At 39.1% G+C, this 22,886-nt stretch overlaps 1 protein-coding gene across 3 annotated transcripts in view; it reads left to right on the top strand.

Annotated features, from left to right (window-relative positions):
• The first annotated feature begins 9,891 nt into the window (after positions 1 to 9,891).
• The window catches only part of LOC126272983 (uncharacterized), a 76,195-nt gene continuing 63,200 nt past the window's right edge, over positions 9,892 to 22,886 (top strand). Inside the window, exons 1-3 of one of the 3 annotated variants that reach the window (XM_049976329.1) lie at positions 9,892 to 10,178; positions 10,442 to 10,664; positions 17,613 to 17,744. In XM_049976329.1, the coding sequence (XP_049832286.1) occupies positions 10,012 to 10,178; positions 10,442 to 10,664; positions 17,613 to 17,744 (522 nt within the window). In that variant the 5' untranslated portion in view covers positions 9,892 to 10,011. The remainder of the gene's footprint in view (positions 10,179 to 10,441; positions 10,665 to 17,612; positions 17,745 to 22,886) is intronic. The other 2 variants (XM_049976330.1, XM_049976328.1) reach the window with 2 other exon arrangements.

Here is a 22,886-nt window from a genome sequence, read left to right as displayed (position 1 = left end):
TCAAATAAATAATTTCAAAATAAAAATATAATAATCTACGTACATTTCTTCATTTTATTTTCATTTGATTACAAAAAGGAACTGCATTATTTATCAAAACTGTCTCTTGTGCATTTTGACTATTGTTATACACATCTTTTTGATAATTCTGTTGACTCTCCTATTGCCAGTATCAATTAAATCTTCAAGAGATAGAAGGAAATCACTAGAAGCAATGTATCTGAGTATCAGCAGAGCTGGCTCACTGGAGGAGCAGAATCGTTTCTGAAAGGAAAAAATAATTGCATGGAAACTTTGTCTGACAATTCAAGGGAATCTTAAAAACATAGCTTTCCACCACTCCTTCCACTGTTAGGATTATGTAGGTTCAATAACTAAGGATTCATGTTTGCTTAATGACACGTAGCAATGCTCTTATGCTCACATAAAACAATTATGCTATGATAAATATCAGTGAGCTTATGTGGATAATACTGATAACTGAGAAACACAACAGCTATATTTATAGTCTTTTTCTTTTAAAAAAAAGAAAAAGTATTGACTTTATTGTTAATGTTACTACGTTACACTTAGCTTGAGTTAGTACAAATAGTTTACATGTTTATGGGAGTAATGCTAAGTGGTAGACAATTTTGGTGCTCTGAAACATGAACAGTGTTTTCTGTTATAGACACAGTGTATCTGAGTCAATTCTGGACATAAGTGTGATAGTACACTTATAATGTTGCTAGCTAATGCTGGAAAAGGTGTCAATAGAAATAGCGCCCAAGACTAGTGTATGTTTTCGATTTACTTAGGTTTATTTGGACACTGTATGCTAAAGGAAATGGAGCTGTTCTTTCTAATGCTGCAGCAACTGGAACATATGCCAGGTAAACGACACTATTTTGGCATGAATTATCGTCTTTATAAACCAAGTTTATATAATAGAACACAAAAGTAAGACATTACAAAACATGAATATCAAAATATATTACTACAAATGCTAGAAAACACGGAAATATTCTCACCTGTCAATTACAAGCCCCAGTTTTTCACTTACAAGATTCAAAGGATTAATTACACCTTCTTTCAGTGGATGAAATCTACTAAATATAAAAATGGATTTATTATGTTTTTCGAAGTAATTGGGATGACATATGGGTTTCTTCTCCTCCCTTGTTCTGACAAATAACTCTGCCAAAATCTCATCATCACTGTCTAATTTTATCAGTGCTACTGCCATCAACAAAATTTATTTTCCAGGTAAACTCGCTAACTCAGTCTGAAATCGGTAGTTAAGTTACCCAAGATTTATACTCTAGTTAGACATTGTTTTGTGTTGGTGCAATGTGGTTCATGCGCTATTTTAAAAATAGAGCTTCACCAGCTGCTAACTGGTGCTTGTACAATCAGCCCTAACTATGACAAATCAGGTGCTCTGAACCATGAGCGTGAAACACACCATACAATTAAAGGAATAGAAGAAAATTTAGAAATCTTGCACATAAAAAAGGGAGAAAACTCGACTTGCTAGAAGATCTGCAGATCGCCATTCATGAAAAGAAACATGACAATATTCTAAATACAGAAATGAAAGACGATGGAACAAGATTTCTTAATGGCATTTTAAGTTCTCAGTACATCTTTGATGAAATAGCTACAGGCTGACGATCATAGACTTTGGAACATAGGCAACAAGTAGAATAATATTATAGTAATTGAGCTACTAACTGTGCTAACACAATGATACCACAGACATGTCAGGTCACAGCAACACTCAGACCTGTGCAGACGTTTCAACTTTATGCTCCTGGAGATCATAGCAGATTGGTAGGGCATTGACTGATGTGTTAGGTGCTGTCAGGGTGAATGACTACTGACAGAAACCGAGGATTATAATGTAAGAATAACAAGACCCACATTCCAATGTGGTTTTGCTCTGTTTCATTTTATGAATGCTGCAAATAAGTTCATAGAATTTTCAGTGTTTTAACGTAATGAGTTAAGTTTTACAACCTGATGAGAGCACTGCAACACATTGTTAAGCTGTGTGTAGGGTTCAGTGCTACCAATTCTTACGGTTTAATCATAACAAATGCTGCACCACAACCTTAAAGTGGATGACATTAAACTACTCAAAAACTTATTTTCTCTTAGTCTATTTAGAAGAAAACCTTGCTTTTTTATAAAAAATAAGTGTGCAATAGTTGTGAAAGATTAGAAAAATAACATCATTACTACATTGAAGCCTAACAATAAACTGATCACTTTATGCTTGATGGTAAATGCAGAGCTATTGTGACAACAAAATGATGTAGAATATGTCTTCTCTTGGTGAGTACCATGTAAATCTGACAACAAGATGCATATATTTTTATTGTAAAATTATGACAACATAATGTATATTTTAAAGGGAACATAATATTACCTTTCTTTATCCAAGACTGATAGTTAAAGGTTTTGATACTGTAGTTCTGAGAATCTAATGATTAATTTATGTGGCAAAAGTGTATGATGTTTCCATTAGATAATGCATGGATAAGTTCTGTGTATAAGTAAACAAATATTAATGAATCATTAATGAATATGATTTGTAATTCCATAGCAGCTTACTTAATTCTACAAATGGTGAGAATTAATAAAATACTGGTAGTATATTCAGATTCTAGTATTGGCAACTTCACTGCCTTTAAAAACTTGCCCAATGGATTTGAGACCAGAAGTAACAAGTTTTCTACTGGCAGTATAATATCAGATCGAGCGCAGCTTTTAATGAATGAAATCAGCTATATTACAGTGTCTTTTAGTACACATACACGTAGTATAGCTACAAAATTCGGTAATAACTGTAACATGTCATCTTACTAACTGTTGCAAGAAAGAAAATATTAGCTTTTAAATGAGTCTATAGAGTATCATAACAAAAGAACTGTGAAAGTATGCTTTTGAAAACATGGATTAAAAATTGGAAAGATGGCAGGTGTTGACATTCCTCATTGACTGCTGCAACATCTCAGCTGGGTACTGTGAATTGCATCCCGAATTCTATGTTTTAACTCATCCAGGCCTCTTAGTCGAGTCGTGTAACTTTGCTCTTGAGGCAGCCCCACAAGAAAAGAATTACATAAACGATATAGGGGGCCTGGGAATGTTACTGAATCGTGAAATCACATGGTTGCCAAACAATTCTCCCACATAGGCCATTGATTGGCGTGCAGTGTGTGATGTCACTCTGCCTGTTGAAACCTAGGTTCTTGAACGTTTGGGAAGTTGTTCAATGCAGGTGTAACGAAAGTTCATGACATCTCCATGTAACGATCGGCATTGACAGTTATTGGGTTTACCAGCTTATTTGCGAATAAATATGGTCCTATAATCCCATATGCTGAAACACCATACCATACTGTCACTTTCCTAGTGTGTAACGGGCGCTTGTGAAAGTCATTAGGATTTGTGTTTGCCCTATAACGGTAATTCTGTTTATCCACATAACTTGTGACATGAAAATGTGCCTCATCTGACATCCACGACTTGTGAGAGATTCAACGTCATTGTTTATTTTTGTTATCATTTGTTGACTAATCCTAATCGTAACCGATAATCATTATCCTTCAATTGTTGCACCATCTGTAGTTTGTACACATGAAATTTTAAATCAAGACGAAGAATTCTGCAAACACTCTCGTGGGACATTCCAAACACTGCTGCTTGCTTATGAATTGAATGCCTTGGGCTCTGTAAGCCAGACTCACATGCAATATCAGTGTTCGCTGTGGAGTGTACTCTTCTTCGTTCTTCTCGAGGGCAGATCCGGTCTCATCAAAGTTATTAATTCAACACTTTATAGCGTGTTTCGCCTGATAGGCATCATGACGTCCAAAATTATAAAAATGTCGAAACTCCGTCTGTGCTGCTACCAAACCATCACTGTTTTTATAAAACATTTTTATGACTAACACAAGCTGTTGTCCATTCCGCTGATCCATGGTTACTGAAATGGTGGACTGTTTACTCGCTAGCTGCCACAAACCAGCAGAGCTGCCACCTGCTTATGGCTGTTCCTACTCATCTCAATCATTCCTGTTATTCTGTGTCACCCTGTTGTGTTCAGTACTGTGTGCCATCTGTTGTACACTCCTGGAAATGGAAAAAAGAACACATTGACACCGGTGTGTCAGACCCACCATACTTGCTCCGGACACTGCGAGAGCGCTGTACAAGCAATGATCACACACACGGCACAGCGGACACATCAGGAACCGCGTTGTTGGCCATCGAATGGCGCTAGCTGCGCAGCATTTGTGCACCGCCGCCGTCAGTGTCAGCCAGTTTGCCGTGGCATACGGAGCTCCGTCGCAGTCTTTAACACTGGTAGCATGCCGCGACAGCGTGGACGTGAACCGTATGTGCAGTTGAGAGACTTTGAGCGAGGGCGTATAGTGGGCATGCGGGAGGCCGGGTGGACGTACCGCCGAATTGCTCAACACGTGGGGCGTGAGGTCTCCACAGTACATCGATGTTGTCGCCAGTGGTCGGCGGAAGGTGCACATGCCCGACGACCTGGGACCGGACCGCAGCGACGCACGGATGCACGCCAAGACCGTAGGATACTGCACAGTGCCGTAGGGGACCGCACCGCCACTTCCCAGCAAATTATGGACACTGTTGCTCCTGGGGTTTCGGCGAGGACCATTCGCAACCGTCTCCATGAAGCTGGGCTACGGTCTCTCACACCGTTAGGCCGTCTTCCGCTCACGCCCCAACATCGTGCAGCCCGCCTCCAGTGGTGTCGCGACAGGCGTGAATGGAGGGACGAATGGAGACGTGTCGTCTTCAGCGATGAGAGTCGCTTCTGCCTTGGTGCCAATGATGGTCGTATGCGTGTTTGGCGCCGTGCAGGTGAGCGCCACAATCAGGACTGCATACGACCGAGGCACACAGGGCCAACACCCGGCATCATGGTGTGGGGAGCGATCTCCTACACTGGCCGTACACCTCTGGTGATCGTCGAGGGGACACTGAATAGTGCACGGTACATCCAAACCGTCATCGAACCCATCGTTCTACCATTCCTAGGCCGGCAAGGGAACTTGCTGTTCCAACAGGACAATGCACGTCCGCATGTATCCCGTGCCACCCAACGTGCTCTAGAAGGTGTAAGTCAACTACCCTGGCCAGCAAGATCTCCGATTCTGTCCCCCATTGAGCATGTTTGGGACTGGATGAAGCGTCGTCCAGCACAAACGCTGGTCCAACTGAGGCGCCAGGTGGAAATGGCATGGCAAGCCGTTCCACAGGACTACATCCAGCATCTCGACGATCGTCTCCATGGGAGAATAGCAGCCTGCATTGCTGCGAAAGGTTGATATTCACTGTACTTGTGCCGACATTGTGCATGCTCTGTTGCCTGTGTCTATGTGTCTGTGGTTCTGTCAGTGTGACCATGTGATGTATCTGACCCCAGGAATGTGTCAATAAAGTTTCCCCTTCCTGGGACAATGAATTCACGGTGTTCTTATTTCAATTTCCAGGAGTGTATTTTGATCTAACAACCTTGTCTCTCACACTCTCGATGTGTAACCTATCTGTGGCCGAATAAATTAACCAAGAAGCTAATTTTCTCTGAGAAAGATTTCATACTCTGTGTTTTATCTGGCAGCAGCACTGAAAGGTAATGTTATGCTGGGAGCTTAAATTGAAAGATGTCGATTTGGTTGTGAGTTGGTGAAGCCAACTGATGTGAATGCCAAGGAGAGTTTAAGGTAACAGACTGACCTATAGCATGGCCTAATGATTATGTTAATATTTACACACATTACACACACTTTTCAACACAAAAACTACAACTCCAAAGTAAATACAGAAAACATATATTACATAATGCACAACACTTCAATGCTTATTTTAATGCATGTTATGCATACATCTGTGTATTGCACATAAACTACAGAAGAAAAACAATGGAAGCTGCGCTATGCAACTTTTATTAATTGTTTAAGAATAGTATCTTCACGAGACAGATTTTTTTCAACACTGTGGTACACAAGTAAACTTTCATATGTATCTTCAAGTACTGCTCCTTAACAATTCCCAATGTTAACATTTAACTGGTAGATCAATATTTCCTACTCTTTCCAAATGCATAACATCAATTTTAAAACTCTTAACAAAGTCTTTAGGCAACAGCCTTGCCACAGTGGTAACACTGGTTCCCATCAGATCACTGAAGTTAAGTGCTGCTGGCCTTGGTTAGCACCTGGATGGGTGGCCATCTGGTCTGCAGAAGTGTCTTCGATCACGAAAACTTACAATGGTCAGGAGAGCGGTGTTCTGACGACATGCCCCTCCATCTCCTCATCTCGTGATGCCTAAATGCTGAGAATGACACAGTGGTTGGTCAATACAGTTAGGGCCTTCCAAGACATATTCAGATGAAGTTTAGTAGTTTTTTAGTTTTGAGTAAAGGCTTCATCAGTAGCTGCATAGCAGGAAGTTTTGGGCATGGGATGGCTGTAACAATGGGAGAAATGAATTTTCATTATTCACTCACAATGAAATTCCCATTTTTTATCACCCCTTTCGAATTTCATTATGACTTGAATGACAAACTGTTAAAATACTTAGTTTGCACACTTTATAGACCAGAGCCTGTCACTACCATTTCACTGTCACAATTCACCTGACGAGACTGTCAGTGCCTGTTAGTTGTTGCTTGTGATTAATCACATTGTAATGGCTACAGTGATAAGCAACAGAAGGAACATTTTGACATTGGTGGAGTGCTGTTTTAAACTGTGACAAAACACAACTAAAAATGTTAGATACTGAAATCACTGATATTGGAAAGTTATAATTTAGTCTGTCTCTAGTACCGAGCGAGGTGGCGCAGTGGTTAGACACTGGACTCGCTTTCAGGAGGACGACGGTTCAATCCCACGTCCGGCCATCCTGATTTAGGTTTTCCATGATTTCCCTAAATCACTCCAGGCAAATGCTAGGATGGTTCCTCTGAAAGGGCGCAGCTGACTTTCTTCCCCATCATTCCCTAATCCGATGAGACCGATGACCTCGTTCTCTGGTCTCCTTCTCCAAAGAACCTCAACCCTGTCTCTAGTGCTACATGCAGGAAATATGTATGTGGACACAGGAAATTTTGTAGGCCACAAACTGCTCCTCTTCTCATCACTGAAGTCTTTTTGCTGTTTTTGACACTTATCTTTTGAGTTTAAACCATACTATAGTCTTATGGATGCCATTCTAGTACCTGTCAAATAAACACAAAAACAACAATTGTACTAAAGAAAAAACATAACTGTATATGTTATCTACATGGGCTACAATAGGCATATAGTCGCGTGATTGAATGAACTCAACAAGCTTTCCAGTGTTTCTTGAAGAGTCATTTGTTTGGAGTTTATGCCATTCACGGCATTATAAAGGTGTTGCATTTAATTTCTCCATGGGCAACTAAAAAACTATTCTTGTAAATTCTTGGTGTAGTTCAGTAACTACAATAGCTAAAATTTCAAAAAAGAATTATATTTGCCATTTTAATGATTCCATTGTATCATGTAAAAATTCCACAGAGTATCAGGTTTTTGAAGACAGTTCTGAAAATTCGATAAATATAAGCAAAATTTGATACAAAATTGTTCACAATAAATTACAGTCTGTAAAAACTTGCACTGCAAGAAGGAAGGAAGATAGTATAGTGGTTGCTGGGTATAATGTCCCAATGACAACTGTCTCAGTGAAATCCATACGTTCGCCAAACAGTGTAGATTTATGAGAAAATAGTACAGTATTTTGTGTTAAATGAATATAAGCACTGCCATGAAACTTGAAACACAGCAGCAATGTGAGGACTGTTGTCACAACAATGAAAAATTCTGATAGAAAAGTAATTTATGGGTAAAAGTATGTGGACAAAACAAATTTTCTGAACTTACTTATCAGTCATGTGACTTATGAATTTTATGTATCATATTAAGAAAGAGTGAACAAATATTTTACATTATCTTACTCTTAAAATTAAGAATAATAATATATGTCACAACTCTGTATTTTTAAATCCAGTGGTTGCTTTGTTCGAAGATTACACTATCAGCATTAATTATGGTCTGTAAATCATTGTGTATTATTCATAATTACATGTCATAAAGCCTTGACTGTTCTATAATTACACATGTACCATGTAAACTATTATAATTACGTCTATGATCTCTAGTTCGTAAGCATGATTACTTATCCTCTATTACAAGTATATATATGTATGAACTGTAATTTACAAACCTAATAAAAATTATGACCCCAAATGTAAAACTTTATTGTGGCATTAGTTATAGCTGGTTTGGAGTGCTTGTGATTTAATGTCAAATGAACTCTGTTCAGCTTTCTGTGTTAGTGTGACCTATCCATGAACTGAAACTTGAGAAGTTCTTGGTTGCAATGTGTTCTTGAGAGCTGACAACGATAATTTGAATGTCATATACTACAATAATATCTCTTATTTCACATTGTAAATCAGCATTCAAGGCCAAAACGAGAACGTTTGTTGGTTATTCTCATAAAGGTTCTTGTTTGTTGGATACATATTCGTTTCCATTGTTTCATATTAGTCTTACTACTGGAATTCTGGCAACTACTTTGAAATGTTCTCCTGTCACACAAAAGCGAATGTTAAATTAAAAGAAGTATTTAAAAAGCATCTTCAGAAACAGATATAGTTTTGCTTCATTTCCAGAAAACTATTTTCTTTAAAGGCCGGCAGATAACATACAAAACCACATTATGGGTGCAGGCACATTATAATAGATACTCTTCCGACAAAAGGGAATTATATCAGTTGCCTACAAGCAGATGGGTGGTTGAAGCAAACTGTGCTGTACTTGCAAAAGTACTTGGATGCTAATTTGATTCCTTTACCTCTCTTGAAAACAGAGTTCTCGATTTCGTGTTTAAGTTATCGATTTTGGGCATCACCACTATGTGTCTAATTCCAAAAAATCTGTTCCTCCTACAGAAACAAAAATTGCAGTTTGGAAAATAGCCTTTTGCTAGTCATTTTCTTGTTATTTATCCTGCCTTAATTTTAAAAAGACGTTAGTTCCTGCAGACTTAAGTAATGCTTCTGTGATTGTTATTATTTCGAATTGCACCGATGGATGAATAAAAATTAATTATAAATAATAGATGAATGAGTGCTTAGCATGTCGACTTCTTGAAGGAGGAGGAGTTTACAGATGCTCAACGGCGAGGTTCTCAGTGCACGACTTATTGAGTCCTTGTCCATGATTTCAAAGGTAGCACAAGTAAGATCTCTTTTATCAGGCTCTCTAAGAGACCACTCATTATGTTCATATTCGGCAGACAAGTTATTATCAACTAATGGAGTAAATCCATAAATATATCTGATAGCTATGCGAGCGCTGTACTTTGATACAGTAGTCAAAATTTAGTACATGCAATCATTGTTTCTTGATGTCCCATTATTGCGCTATATTCTAATTATTATTTTTTTTATGGGTTGGAGATTGCCAAATAAATTACTATGTTACCATAGTACTTAGAGTGTGCATGTTTCTTATAGTATCATAATTTGAAAATGGGCATACCGTTTGAGAGCTGTTTCGCTGAAACATTCGGGAAGCACTTTTACCTGTGTACACGTGGATGGGTGATTAGAGCATCTGAATTGTAACTCAACAGTTGCCTGATGAGCTTAAATGTGTGTTAACTTAGACAGTTGCGATTTGCAGCATTTTAAATGTGCATGAGGCAGACGCACTTTACAAACAAATACATTTTTGCTCACTCTCTGTTAGTCGATTTTAGGCATTAGTATGGAAAAAACGTATCGCTGAGTTTATAAACAGCGGATGACGCCACTGGTCATAATGGCGATAAGCTGGCGCAGGTAGTAAACGGCAACAGATACTCAGACCTTGTTACCAGTTATCTTTGGTACGTTGACATTTGTGTGCAGCCTTGGAATTTGTTGCTTGTCGCTGTGTTTACAGCGGGAGAGAAATGGGTATAGACAACATGAGAGGTGGATATGGAAGATGTCCACCCTTATTAGCGGGTGGTTTGTTTGTTATGTGTGTTATACTTGTTTTCAATTGGTGGTCGTTATCTTCTCAAAATTATGAGCTTTTGAAACAATTACAAGATCTAAGCGAGCAACTCAAAATCAGGTGAGTTGTCATAGTGCTGTACTGATAGTTTGCTGCTTTATTCCGACTCTTTCTTTTCCATGTATTATTTTAATTCTGCGAACTGTTTGTAGCGTAGATGGTTTGTGATTAAAAACCACCCGCAAAAAGAGATTTTGTTGTTTTGTAATGTAGGTGTAGTTTTTTAAATCCCCTCGCTAATGTTCCGTCACCGATAGGTACATGAAGTGATAGCACAACAACGAAAAACTATTGCTGCATCATGTTTTCTGATTCTCTTCCAGTTCAGACGAACAGGATTTGTGCATTCGACAAAAACAAGGTCTAGAAACTAGAAATAAACTTACTGAAGATGACTTGGCAAAATCGAGAGTACGAATTGAGCTGATTGAAAAGGAAAACGACGAACTGAAAAAGACTGTTGAGACTAAGGAAGAAGAACTAAGAACGTCACAGAAGGCCAAAGAAGAAGCTCAAGGGAATGCTGACCGTTGCAACACAGAGTTGGTATGTATTAAAAACCAACATAAAACCCATGGGTACCTGATTTATTGTTGTGAATTTTAACTCTGTTAATTGTCTCAGGATTAGACGTGTAAATGTTTCTGTAGTGTGTGGAAAGTGGAAGGGTGTTGTTTAATATTTATGGAGATTGGAATAGTGCTATTTGATATTTATTTACTCAGTTTTTTAGGGTTAACACTATCTCTCAAAAGAATAACGCTCAGGTTGCCCTGCAGTACAGTGAACCAAAGAAATCATACGCATATATGAAAAATAATTTCAGGACACTAGCACATAACATCTGAAACTAATAATAAAAACAGTTTCTATTTAAGTTGTGCGAAAAGGATAAGAATTATTTTGTGTGGCCTTAGTATCCTTATCAAGTGTACAGACATAGGCGTTTGTATTCTGGTATGAAGACCCCCCTCTGACAAAATGAGATATACAGATGATCCATAAATAAAGGAAATGTACTTGTTAGTTACTCCATCAATAATAATAATAATGAGCCACTCCATGAGTTTTTTAATGCCACTACAGCGACTTGCGAGTGAATGAGGATGAAATGATGATGAAAGACACATCTCACCCAATCATCTCGAGGCAGAGATGTAGTAAAGTGCTGCAACACTAATTCAGATTTGCAAAATATGGATATTTTAATATGAAATAACTAGTTTATGTGATCATATGTTTAGATACTTACATATATTTAACCAAAGATATCAATACCCTCGGGTATCATAGGATTCTCATTCTGTCATTAGCTTGATTGGTTTACACTCTTAACACTAATCAGCTGTTATTTGTATCTACTGCATAAACAAATTATGTACTTAACTTTGCACAAAACCTTAGTAAAGCTAAAACCTGTTTAATTTCAACATTGTTACGAGGAGAAAGAAAACTGGTGTTCCACGGATCGGAGTGTGGAATGTCAGTTCCCTTAATCGGGCAGGTAGGTTAGAAAATTTAAAAAGGGAAATGGATAGGTTAAAGTTAGATATAATGTGACAGGAGGAACAAGGCTTTTGGTCAGGTGAAAACATAGTTATAACGCAAAATCAAATAGGGGTAATGCAGGAGTAGGTTTAATAATGAATTTAAAAAAATAGGAGTACGGGTAAGCTACTACAAACAGCATAGTGAACACATTATTGTGGCCAAGATAGACAGGAAGCCCACGCCTACCACAGTAGTACAAGTTTATATGCCAACTAGCTCTGCTGATGATGAAGAAATTGATGAAATGTATGATGAGATAAAAGAAATTATTTAGATAGTGAAGGGAGACGAAAATTTAACCCTCATGGGGGACTGGAATTCGACAGTAGGAAAAGGCAGAGAAGGAAACATAGTGGTGAATATGGATTGGGGCTAAGAAATTAAAGAGGAAGCCGTCTGGTAGAATTTTGCACAGAGCATAACTTAATCGTAGCTAACATGTGGTTCCAGAACCATAAAAGAATGTTGTATACATGGAAGAACCCTGGAGATACTAAAAGGTTTCAGATGGATTATATAACGGTAAGACAGAGATTTAGGAACCAGGTATTTAATTGTAACTCTTCAGGCTTTCCCGGCGATCTAATGACATCTTGGGTTGTTGGGTATTCTGCCGGATATCAGCGTATGAGGATACCAAGATTGTAGCAAAATCACCCAGATTTTGGGACAGTGTTATAAGAGAATCGATAGAAATAAAAATGGCTGACGATCTTGTGAACCATGACACAGGGTACCAGCTAAGCAGAGCCTGGGATCCGGCTCTGGAATTGTTAAAGGAGCAACGGGGCCAGCTGCAACACTACACAAACAGAAGAACCAGAGACTTGGAGATGGAAAACGAGACCCTATTGGACTCCCAGGTGCGCCAGACCGAAGGTGGAACACCCAGAAGTGGGACTGGTGGGCGCGGAGCACAGAGGGAACATCCAGAGCCGCAGCGGACAAATAACGGAGCGGCAACGCTCCAACAGGTCGTGGTGAGCGGGCGCGGAACACTTGGTACCCCAGACCGTAGATGAAATCCCCAGGAGCACATTTGGAGGGTGCGGACCGCAGAGGGAACACCTAGAACCACAGCGGATGGAAAACGGAGCAGCAACGCTCCAGCAGGTCGCAGGTAATGGGCGCGGACCACAGGGGAAGCGCCTGCAGCCGTTGGTGGAGGGGGAAGGCCATAGGCATAAATACTGGACCAGGTCCACTCGAGGAGCAGTCTCAGGTCGCACCTGATGAAGGTTACAAGCTACGTGACCGAAATATCGTCCAAGTACGACGCTGATATCTGGCAGAACACCCGACAACCCAAGATGTCAGGTATTAAATTGTAAGACATTTCGAGGGGCAGGTGTGGACTCTGACCACAATCTGTTGGTTATGAACTGTAGATTAAAACTGAAGAAACTGCAAAAAAGTGGGAATTTAAGGAGATGGGACCTGGATAAACTGAAAGAACCAGACTTTGTACAGAGTTTCAGGGAGAGCATAAGGGAACAATTGACAGGAATGGGGGAAAGAAATACAGTAGAAGAAGAATGGGTAGCTTTGGGGAATGAAATAGTGAAGGCAGCAGAGGATCAGGTAGGTAAAAAGATGAGGGCTAGTAGAAATCCTAGGGTAACAGAAGAGGTACTGAATTTAATTGAATTTATTGACAGAGTATTGATTTAAATGTTAGTTAGTCGGTTCTGAAAGTATTTGTACGGAGTGTAGCCATGTATGGAAGTGAAACATGGACGATAAATAGTTTGGACAGGAAGAGAATAGAAGCTTCCGAAATGTGGTGCTACAGAAGAATGCTGAAGATAAGATGGGTAGATCACATAACTAACAAGAAGGTATTGAATAGAATTGGGGACAAGAGGAGTTTGTGGCACAACTTGACGAGAAGAAGAGACCGGTTGGTAGGACATGTACTGAGGCATCAAGGGATTGCCAATTTAGTACTGGAGGGCAACGTGGAAGTTAAAAATCATAGAAGGTGACCAAGAGATGAGTACAATAAGCAGATGCAGAAGGATGTAGGCGGCAGTAGGTACTGGGAGATGAAGAAGCTTGCACAGGATAGAGTAGCATGGAGAGCTGCATCAATCCAGTCTCAGGACTGAAGACCACAACAACAACGTGGCTAATTGGGGGGATTGCAACTGTCCCTTGCCCCCACCTCTTCCCCAAAATCTCGTCTGCAGTGAGAATGATATCTGTAGTGTAGCCTGAGGTCTAGGTTAGATTGGAAGGTGATAATTTGGATGAGTTGGAGAAGACGACAAATGTAAACGCCAAATAAATTTTTTAGCCATGGATTTATCTGTAATGTAGCCCAGTGTTTTCATTCACACCATATTTAACTCACCTTTGTCATATAAACTAAAACTGCAAAATAAATTCAGAAAACCTGGATTTCAGTATGGACAAGTCTCCAGCAAATTTTCTGATGCAGATTGTTTACATATATTGTGCATGGAAGGGTCCACTATGTAACTTTTATCCTGTTAATGTTAACTGGAGTTTACACCACAGTCCATATATTCAGACAAATTGGAGGAGTGGCTCTCAAAATACTCTTCTACTTTAGTTTTTAATGTTTGATGACTTCCAATTTGTTATCAAATGTCTGTCGGCATTCTATTATTGAATTTTGTACCAGAGTACAAAGTTAAATTCTAAACCCTAGATAAGGTTACATACTTTGTGTGGAAATTATTTTTGCTTCTGTTATTGTGGCTGTGAATCGTAAATTCACTCTTATTAACCACAAATAGCATTTTGGATGAATATATTGACACTTGTCTGAGAGAATGCTAATAGTCACATAGAGGCTTGTTGAGGATGTTCAGTTATCAAATATATTTAATATTCTAATTGCCTACTTCTGAGAATATATTATTAGCTGCATTGCCCCATATGATTGTGGTGGGTGGCCTAGGGGACCACAGCCAGTTGTCTCAGAGGTTGTTCAGATTTAATAAGCAGGTTTGCTGAATGATCAAAGGAATTTAAAAGTTTGTAACTGCCAAAATTTAATACTTTGTGTGTAGGATCCTTTTAAGTGAAGGGTGTGAAAAACTCATGACTGCATTTGAAAATTTTAGTCATGTTTGAAGTGCTGCACTATAGTGGATAATTGTAGCGTCATTGCATGACAAGTGATCTAATTTTGGAAAAAGCTTTATCATTACAATGAAAGATTTTGTTGTAATTTCGTGTGCACATGCAGACAATGTTCTCAATGTGTATTGGTGAAATTGTACTTTTGCTAGCTTAATACTTCAGACATATAGTCATTTGTTTGACCTCCATAGTGCAGTTATCAACAGTGCACTTGTCAGTTTTCACCAACTTTGAGATGTAATGTCTCCGGTAATATTGTTGTTCAAGATGACCTAGTTTGGTCGTCTTGTACAACTTCTTGGGTGCTCTTATGTGAAATAGTAAAACAGATTTCCTGAGCAATTTGCATACAGATAATTTGAAGCAAAGTAAATTGACTTGGACTATGGGTTGCAAGAAATGAAGTATTGACTGAAAGTTTGTGTAACTTTACCAAGTATTGAATTAGTAATTGTAAAGCTCCACCAATGTTCCTTGGAAACATGTGCGATTGAATTAGTGGTTGTAGAACATACTAAGACTTCAGATTTAATTTGAGTACCAGTGGAATAAGGGTCGTTTTTCAGAGCACCTCCACCTTGCTGAATAAGTGATTGTGAAATTTACCGATGTTCATTCGGAACACATGTGATTATTCATATAAAATTTAACTGTAGACAGCTTGGCATGGAGTAATCCTTTAGTAATGTTGTGAACATAGGAAGATAGGTGAATAGTTTACATTGTGCACATTTATAAGGTGTATGTTATTTGACTCACATTTGTGTTCCCAAGTGCAGTCGACACTTCCAAGAAATCTTGTCATGAGAAAATTTCTTCTTAGTTTAGATAGCTTGGTCTCTTTATGTACTTGGCTTGCTTTTCCTTTTGGAACCTTATTGCTTAGTACCTTGGTTATAAAACCTAGAATAGCTTTTGAGATAGACAATGATAAACCACCTGAAAATAAATTTTCTCCTAAAATATGTGATTTATTCAATTATCCATTGAATATCACCACTTCAGACGTGGCTAAAATTTTCAAAAAGTCAACATGATATTTACACATCATTCACATATGTGGCTGTTATACACAAAGTATTAAAATTTTGGAACTGGGAATTTGTAAATTTGCCTTTGATCATTTAGCAAATGTTCACAACAAATCTGAAGAAAAGCTGAGATGTTCGAACAGGGTTATATTCAAATCTAGACCATGTTACATGGAATCACGTTTATGCCTGGGATGTTACTGAGTGTGTGTTAGCAAATCTGTCCTCAGGTCAGTGCAGTGATAAAAATTTAGCACACACAACCAATGTTTGTTTGTGAGGACAGACATATCTGTACCAAACACAGCCACGAAAATATTGCAAAAGGCTGACAACTGGTTCACAGCAAACAGTTTAACACAGTCTTACAAAGACTCACATTACGAAATTCCAAATAAATGAAAATGACTTGCCGATATTAGAAATAAATGGACACACACTAACTGAAACTCAGTGTGTCAAATTGGCATCCAGAAGAATAAAAACCAAGGCTGCAACATTATTTCAATAATTCAACTGAAAAGATCAGTTCTCCACCCTAAATTTTTATCACTGCACTGACTCGTGGACAGGTGTGGATGAATTTGTTGACTGTTTGGCAAATGACGCTACAATGAGACATAAAAAGGGTCCTTGGCTGTTTAGTGGTCTTATCCCTGAATTTCCCCAGGGGGATTGCAACTATGTGACTTTGCCCTGCATACTGAAACACTGTTATTGCCTGTGGTGTCAGCTGAAGTTGCCAAAGCAGTGGATCTGGTTTTACATATTATTCTTTTATGATGACAGGAATCTGTAGATAAGGTACAGAAGATGGGCCCCCCACATGAGGGTAGGTCCAGAGGATTTGCAGCTGCTTTCAGACTGTTGATTTGCGATTTTCGCTTTAAACTGTCTTTGAGGTTCTAGAGATTGCATACGGGTCCTTCACCCTCCCACCCAATCCTCCAGTCATGAGGGTGGCTGGGAGGGTGTGACTCCCCATATGTATCAGCTGTGAGGACCATCATCCAATAGTAACCCCCTCTTTCTTTGTTCTTGTGTTCCAACATAATGTTCCTCTACTTTAACAGCCAACCCTTTCCACCATTGTGAAACCACTAAATGTGAATTGGCAGTGGTCCTTCTTTCCTTGAGAAACTTTTTTGGCATGAATATCTTAGGATAACTGGACTATAATGGGACATTTGAACAACAGTAACCCATACATTTGTCCTATCTAATGACCTAGTCTTTAACAGCATCTTAAACCCTATTCTTCCTTCTTTTTTTCTTTCCTTTATTTGTTCAACACAAGTGACCTGCCACCTTTTGCTTTAGTAGCACTCCTCCACCTCCTGGCTTTGGACAGTTTGCTGATGACCTAGAATAGTAGCATTGGTTGTCATGTGAGAACGAAATTCTTACTGGATGCATAGGAGTATTTGCTTCTGGATGGTCTTATCACCCTGTTTAATACTGCTGTAGGTTCTTTGAAATTGTGGCTTTTTTGGTTCCAAGCTTTTGATGATAGTTACCCAAAAGGATTATACACAAATTTGTCTGGTATTTACTGATGCATTTTACTTAAATTGTATCCTTTAGCTTGTGTATCATCCTACTACATATCAGCCAGCTGTTGTCTGTTCACTGAAAAGTGTGATCTTTCCTAAATTTCCTTTCGTTAGAGAGATATTTTTAGTGCATTATATCAGTTAATGTTTACATGTTCAAAATAAAATAGTTTGTGTTGAGTGAGATAGCATGCAGCATAACAAACACTTTTTTGCTCTGAATAGCCTCTGCACTTATTCTTTTCCAGGATTCTCTTAAAAAATTGGATATTTCTAAAGATGGCACAATGGCTTCCTTACGTCTTGATAAAAATCGTGTGACAAAAGAACTAGAAACTTTACAGCAACAAGTAAAAAAGCTGCGTACTCAGCTAGATAATGTGAGTATGTCACTGTCTTTTTATGTACATTTCTTGCATATTTACATGAATTTATTGTGTAATACAGTGACAACTGAACATTAACTTCCAGCTACTATTGTTGAATATGGAGGAGAAATAGTGAATGTAGGCAATCATATAAAACTATAATTTGTAATACTGAAATTCGGAGTCAGAGCTGTACATTAAGAGATTATGGAATAGACTGAATGTGCTTGATTTAATAGCCCCCCACCTCACCCTTCCACACATTTTATTTGGAGTTCCCAACTACTCTACTACTGCACTACCTCTCATCATGGCTGAGGATGGGGCTAACAGGGTTTTATGTCATTGGGATTTAAGCACTTGCAAGGTTCAGATTCATCAATAATTTCATCATCTGGACCCTTGATAAAAATTAATCTATGCTGATTCCCCTGAAACCTTGGCAACAACACCCGAAACCATTTCCCTTGGGCATTCTCAACTTGACAACATTTTTTTCCTTGTAGGATGGTCCCCACCTGGGATGGTTTCATGTAACTTCCATTCATTTCAAATGCACTGAGCACCAACAGCACCACCATTTTCATAGCAGTCTCTTTTCAATTGGCAGAAAGCCCCTTCATTTCTAGTTTGACGCCCATGAACAACACACCTGTACTGGTAAAAGCAGAGTTATCCAAACATTTTAGCAACCTTGCCAGAGCTTTTTCAGATAGGCAGTGCCCATCCCAACTAGCTGAGAAATATAATGATATTTCCCACACCATTTGTATGAGTTGCACAAAAAAACTGTTACCACAGTCCAGCACTTGTCTTTGTCATCCAATAGCACCAGATCAAGCATGCTTAGACCAGCAAACAGCAAAGCTAGTGTAATTTTCTTATCTGTTGCATGTGCTTGTCTTTCTCAAAAAGCTACAAATAAGATATTGTCTTTCCCCGTTTTCACTTGAAGCAATTGAATAATCAGGCAAATTGTGAAATTAATAGTATAGGGTGGGGATGGGCAATTTATTCAGATTGGATGCCACTCTGTGGAAGTGGAGGTTAGCAGAAGGCCATACCTTTCAAAATGATGACATTCTTTTGTTAACTTTGCTTATCAGAATAGGTATAAATTGCATGAAAAATGAATATTTATAAATAAAATAGTGGAAATTTTATTTAGTTTATTTTTGTGCTAATTTCATGTCATCTACAGTTACAATCACATTTAATTTTAGAATTAGTTTAATGAAGCAGATGTATTTCATCACCTTGTTCTACTTTTTTTTTAAATCATGAATGTGCCTACCTAATGAGATTTCTCATCACAGTCCATATGTTAATGTCTGTCAAAGAGCATCTACATTACTCTCATTGATCTTCAAGCAAGAAAGACTTAGTTCCTATTGAATGAAGACACAAATGTAGCCATTTTCCTAAATTATTTCTTTGTATACAGAATTTTTCAGCGAATATTTGTAAAATTCTCAGCATTAAATATTTCTTTCACAGTGTGATTTGTTTACATGTCAAAAATTTGCAGCTGCAGCTCGTTGGGTGGGATTAGAGACCAAATTGAATTGAGGTTCAATTTTCTTAAAGTCCTGAAACTTCCTCCAGATTGTGCAGATGGTCCCTAATTATAGCAGAAACACTTTCAGGCACTTTTTGTTACTATAGTAAAGGGAAATGGAAAAATTACCTTCACCTGCTAGCCTGGTAATAGACCTAGTTTTGCTTTGAATGATTTTATATAGTCTACTTTTCATGTACAAACAACTTCTTATCCTACAATGTCACATTGGGTTCATCAATTATGTCAGCTGAGAATATTATCTACATCAGTAATCCGCAAGCCACCATATGGTTCATGGCGGAGGGGATCCTGTACTGCTATTTGTCATTTCCTTTCCTGTTCCAGTTGCAAATAGAGCAAGGGAAAAACAACTGTGTGTACGCCTTCATATGAGCCCTAATTTTTCGTATCTTATCTTCGTGGTCCTTACGGGCAATGTATGTTGGCGGCAGTAGAATTGTTCGGCAGTCAGCTTCAAATGCCAGGTACCTAAATTTTCTCAATAGTGTTTCTTGAAAAGTATGTCGCCCTGTCTCCAGGGATTCCCGAAGCAGCTGTAACACTTGTGTGTTGTTCAAACCTATGGGTAACAAATCTAGCAGCCTGCCTCTGAATTGCTTCATTGTTTTCCTGCAATCCAACCTGGTATGGTTCCCAAAATACTGGAGTAGTACTCAGGAATAGGTCGCACCAGTGTCCTATACGTGGTTTCATTTACAGGTGAACCACTTTTTCCTAAAATCCTCCCAAAAAGGTGAAGTCGACATTCACCTGCCCTAACACAGTCCTCACATGCTCATTCTATCTCATATCACTTTGCAATGTTACGCCCAGATAATTAAACGATTTGACTGTGTCAAGCAGGACACTACTAACAATGTCTCCAAACATTTAAGGTTTGATCTTCTTACTCATCTGCATTATCTTAAATTTTTCCACATTTAGGGCTAGCTGCCATTTATGACACAAACTGGAAATTTTGTCTCCCCTCTCACATTCTATTTTTGTAAGACAACCATGAGACATTTACTTCATGTCCAGAAATAAGAGGATTTCATTCTATTACTTTGTCCATGCTCAGTCTCCCCACACTGCTGTCACAAATTCCATCTTTTTCCTCAAGAATAGATTAGAACTGTCAATGAGTGGTGTACCCTGCTCTGATCGTGTTCAGCACAGAAACAACAAGATCTACCAAATGTTTAAGTCCAGCGGAGGTCTACATAGGATCTCCTTGCGCAAAATGCAATGAAAAGACAATGTACCACTGTCTGTGCCACGTGCTTGTGACTTCTTTTAAAGCTTACCACACCTACATTCTTCCCCCTGAAAGCTCTCTTCCTATCTGTTTTAATGGTTTCCGTTTTGTTCTAAGACATGCCATTTTTCTCGACACAATTCTCAGCACACTCAAAAAATTCCTGACCAAAGGTTCTCTCTCTCATTCATTCTAGGCCAAGTAATTACTCTGTGATGACAAAAATTTCAGTTATTCAATGTTCAGTGAGGTCGTCAATAATTGAGTCAGTGCACTGCACTATGGACGCTCTTAACAGTGAAATGCTTTCAATATTGATTCTAACATCAGGACATAGCATGCTTGTCGTATACTCTGTCAAACGCTGATTAATAAAGTCGATATTTGAAAAAGCTTGGTATTTTTGTCAAGGTTATAGGCTATCATGACACTTGCTTCCATTGTAACACTTTGAAGTGTTGCGTGTATTATATTTTATTTTTTTTTTTCACAGGATTTTCATGCACTCAGCTGCTTTTATTTTGAGTTCTTCCTTGGAAACTTTGCTGCCAACTTTGCCAAGTTTTGTTTTATAATGTTGTTTCAAAATGCACCCCTCAAATACAGCTATTGTTTCATGAAACAATAAATACACTGTTTATTCCTCCTCCTTAAATACGGCTATCGTTTCATGAGGCAGTGAGTACACTGCTTTACTCCTTGTATTAACAAAAAAATTTGGTTGTCCATTCTTCTACAAAAACAAGACTTTCATCACTGGTCTTCCACCTGGGGATTCACCAGTCTTTGGTGAGTTCGCACTTGGCTACCATGGGTCCCCATCCTTCTGCAGCTCTTCTTCCCTTTCTGTGCTGCATGTGTGTCCTCTTATTCGTTCCCCTCTCCTGTGGGGAATGTGGATTGGGTAATTTTGGCAAAATGTTCTAAAGTTTCTGTAACCCAGCATCAGAACAGTTCTCGGTCTGTTTTTTCATTTTGTTTTTGTTCTCCATCTCCGTTCCTTCTTCTGCATTGACATTTGAGATCTCTCTTTGTTTCTTCTTTCTTTCTGTGGCTCCTAAAGGGTGGCCCAGGCATTTGACACATAAGTTGACTGGGTAAAGTGTAATTCTTATCCCTGGATCGACAGGTAGGGTTTGCACGTACCCCTGGTACGGGCCAGGCCTAGGGAGGGAGCTGTTATCTATCCAATTACGAATTGATCCCTCCGTCTGGAGCTCGGGAGGTATGACGTGAGGTGTGAACCCCTGTCTGAGGGGAACCCAGTCAGAAGGAGCACACTGTGAGAGATGCTGGCAATCATGGGGATTTTTTCCGGAATGGGCCAATCATCTTCGTCTCAGTCTACTTCTACTAAATGGGAAAGGAATGAGGCTAAAGATTCAATGATTCTTCCAGCTGCACCTTGGTTCCTTGTAGTGTCACATACCGAAGAAATTCTGTCTTTTGCTACAGTTAATCTATTCAGTATTCAGAACGGTATTGATGCCTTTGAAGGCTCTGTGAAATCCTGCTCTCACTTTGACTTTGCTTCTGGAGACCAATTGGGTTTTTCAACTCTAACAACTGCTTACAGCTTTGTTCCTCCATGGCTATCCTATTTGTGTCGAGACCCATATAAGCTGAACTGTTTGCGTGGTGTTAATCTCGTCTGCTTGATGGTCTGATTGAGGGGAAAATCCAACACTACCTCTCTGACCAGGGTATCACTGCAGTCCATCAGGTAATGAACAAGGTTGATGCAAACTTAGTGGCTACATGCACTCTTTTTGTCACATTTGATGGAGTAGTGCTTTCATGAAAGATTAAGACAGTCTATGCAGCCATCGTAGGTCTGATTGTACATTCCAAGCCTGATGTGTTGCTTCCAAATTCAACATTGTAACTAAGCTTGCATGTCCTACCAAAACGCAGCCAAGTGTGTTACTTGTGGTAGACATGGCCATGAGGGTGATTACCTGCCTCTTCCTCCCCATTGTGCCAGTTGTAATGGCGACCTTGCCACCTCATTGCAGGAATGGCCCATGTATCTTGATGAGCGGGCCGTCCAGGAGATCCAGGTGAAAGAAGTAGTATCCTACCCTGTCACTCGCAAGTTGTTGACTAGTTGAAAGCCTTGCATTTTACCATCTGGCACTTACAGTACTGTTCTTGCTATGTCTCATTGCACAGAGGACATGACCTTGTGGACTTGTGACCCCCAGTTCAGTGATATCCTTCTTCTCTCAGAATCATGGTTGTTACAATGTCACCTTTACTATGATGGTGCTTGACCATGCTCTCAAGTCATCCTGATCTTCTGCCCCAAGATATTGCAGCACTTTTCTCTAGCGGG

This window comes from Schistocerca gregaria, chromosome 5, assembly GCF_023897955.1.
Source record: "Schistocerca gregaria isolate iqSchGreg1 chromosome 5, iqSchGreg1.2, whole genome shotgun sequence".
NCBI lineage: Eukaryota > Metazoa > Arthropoda > Insecta > Orthoptera > Acrididae > Schistocerca > Schistocerca gregaria.
Note: the sequence above shows the minus strand (reverse complement) of the source record. Positions and strands in the feature narration are given on the sequence as shown.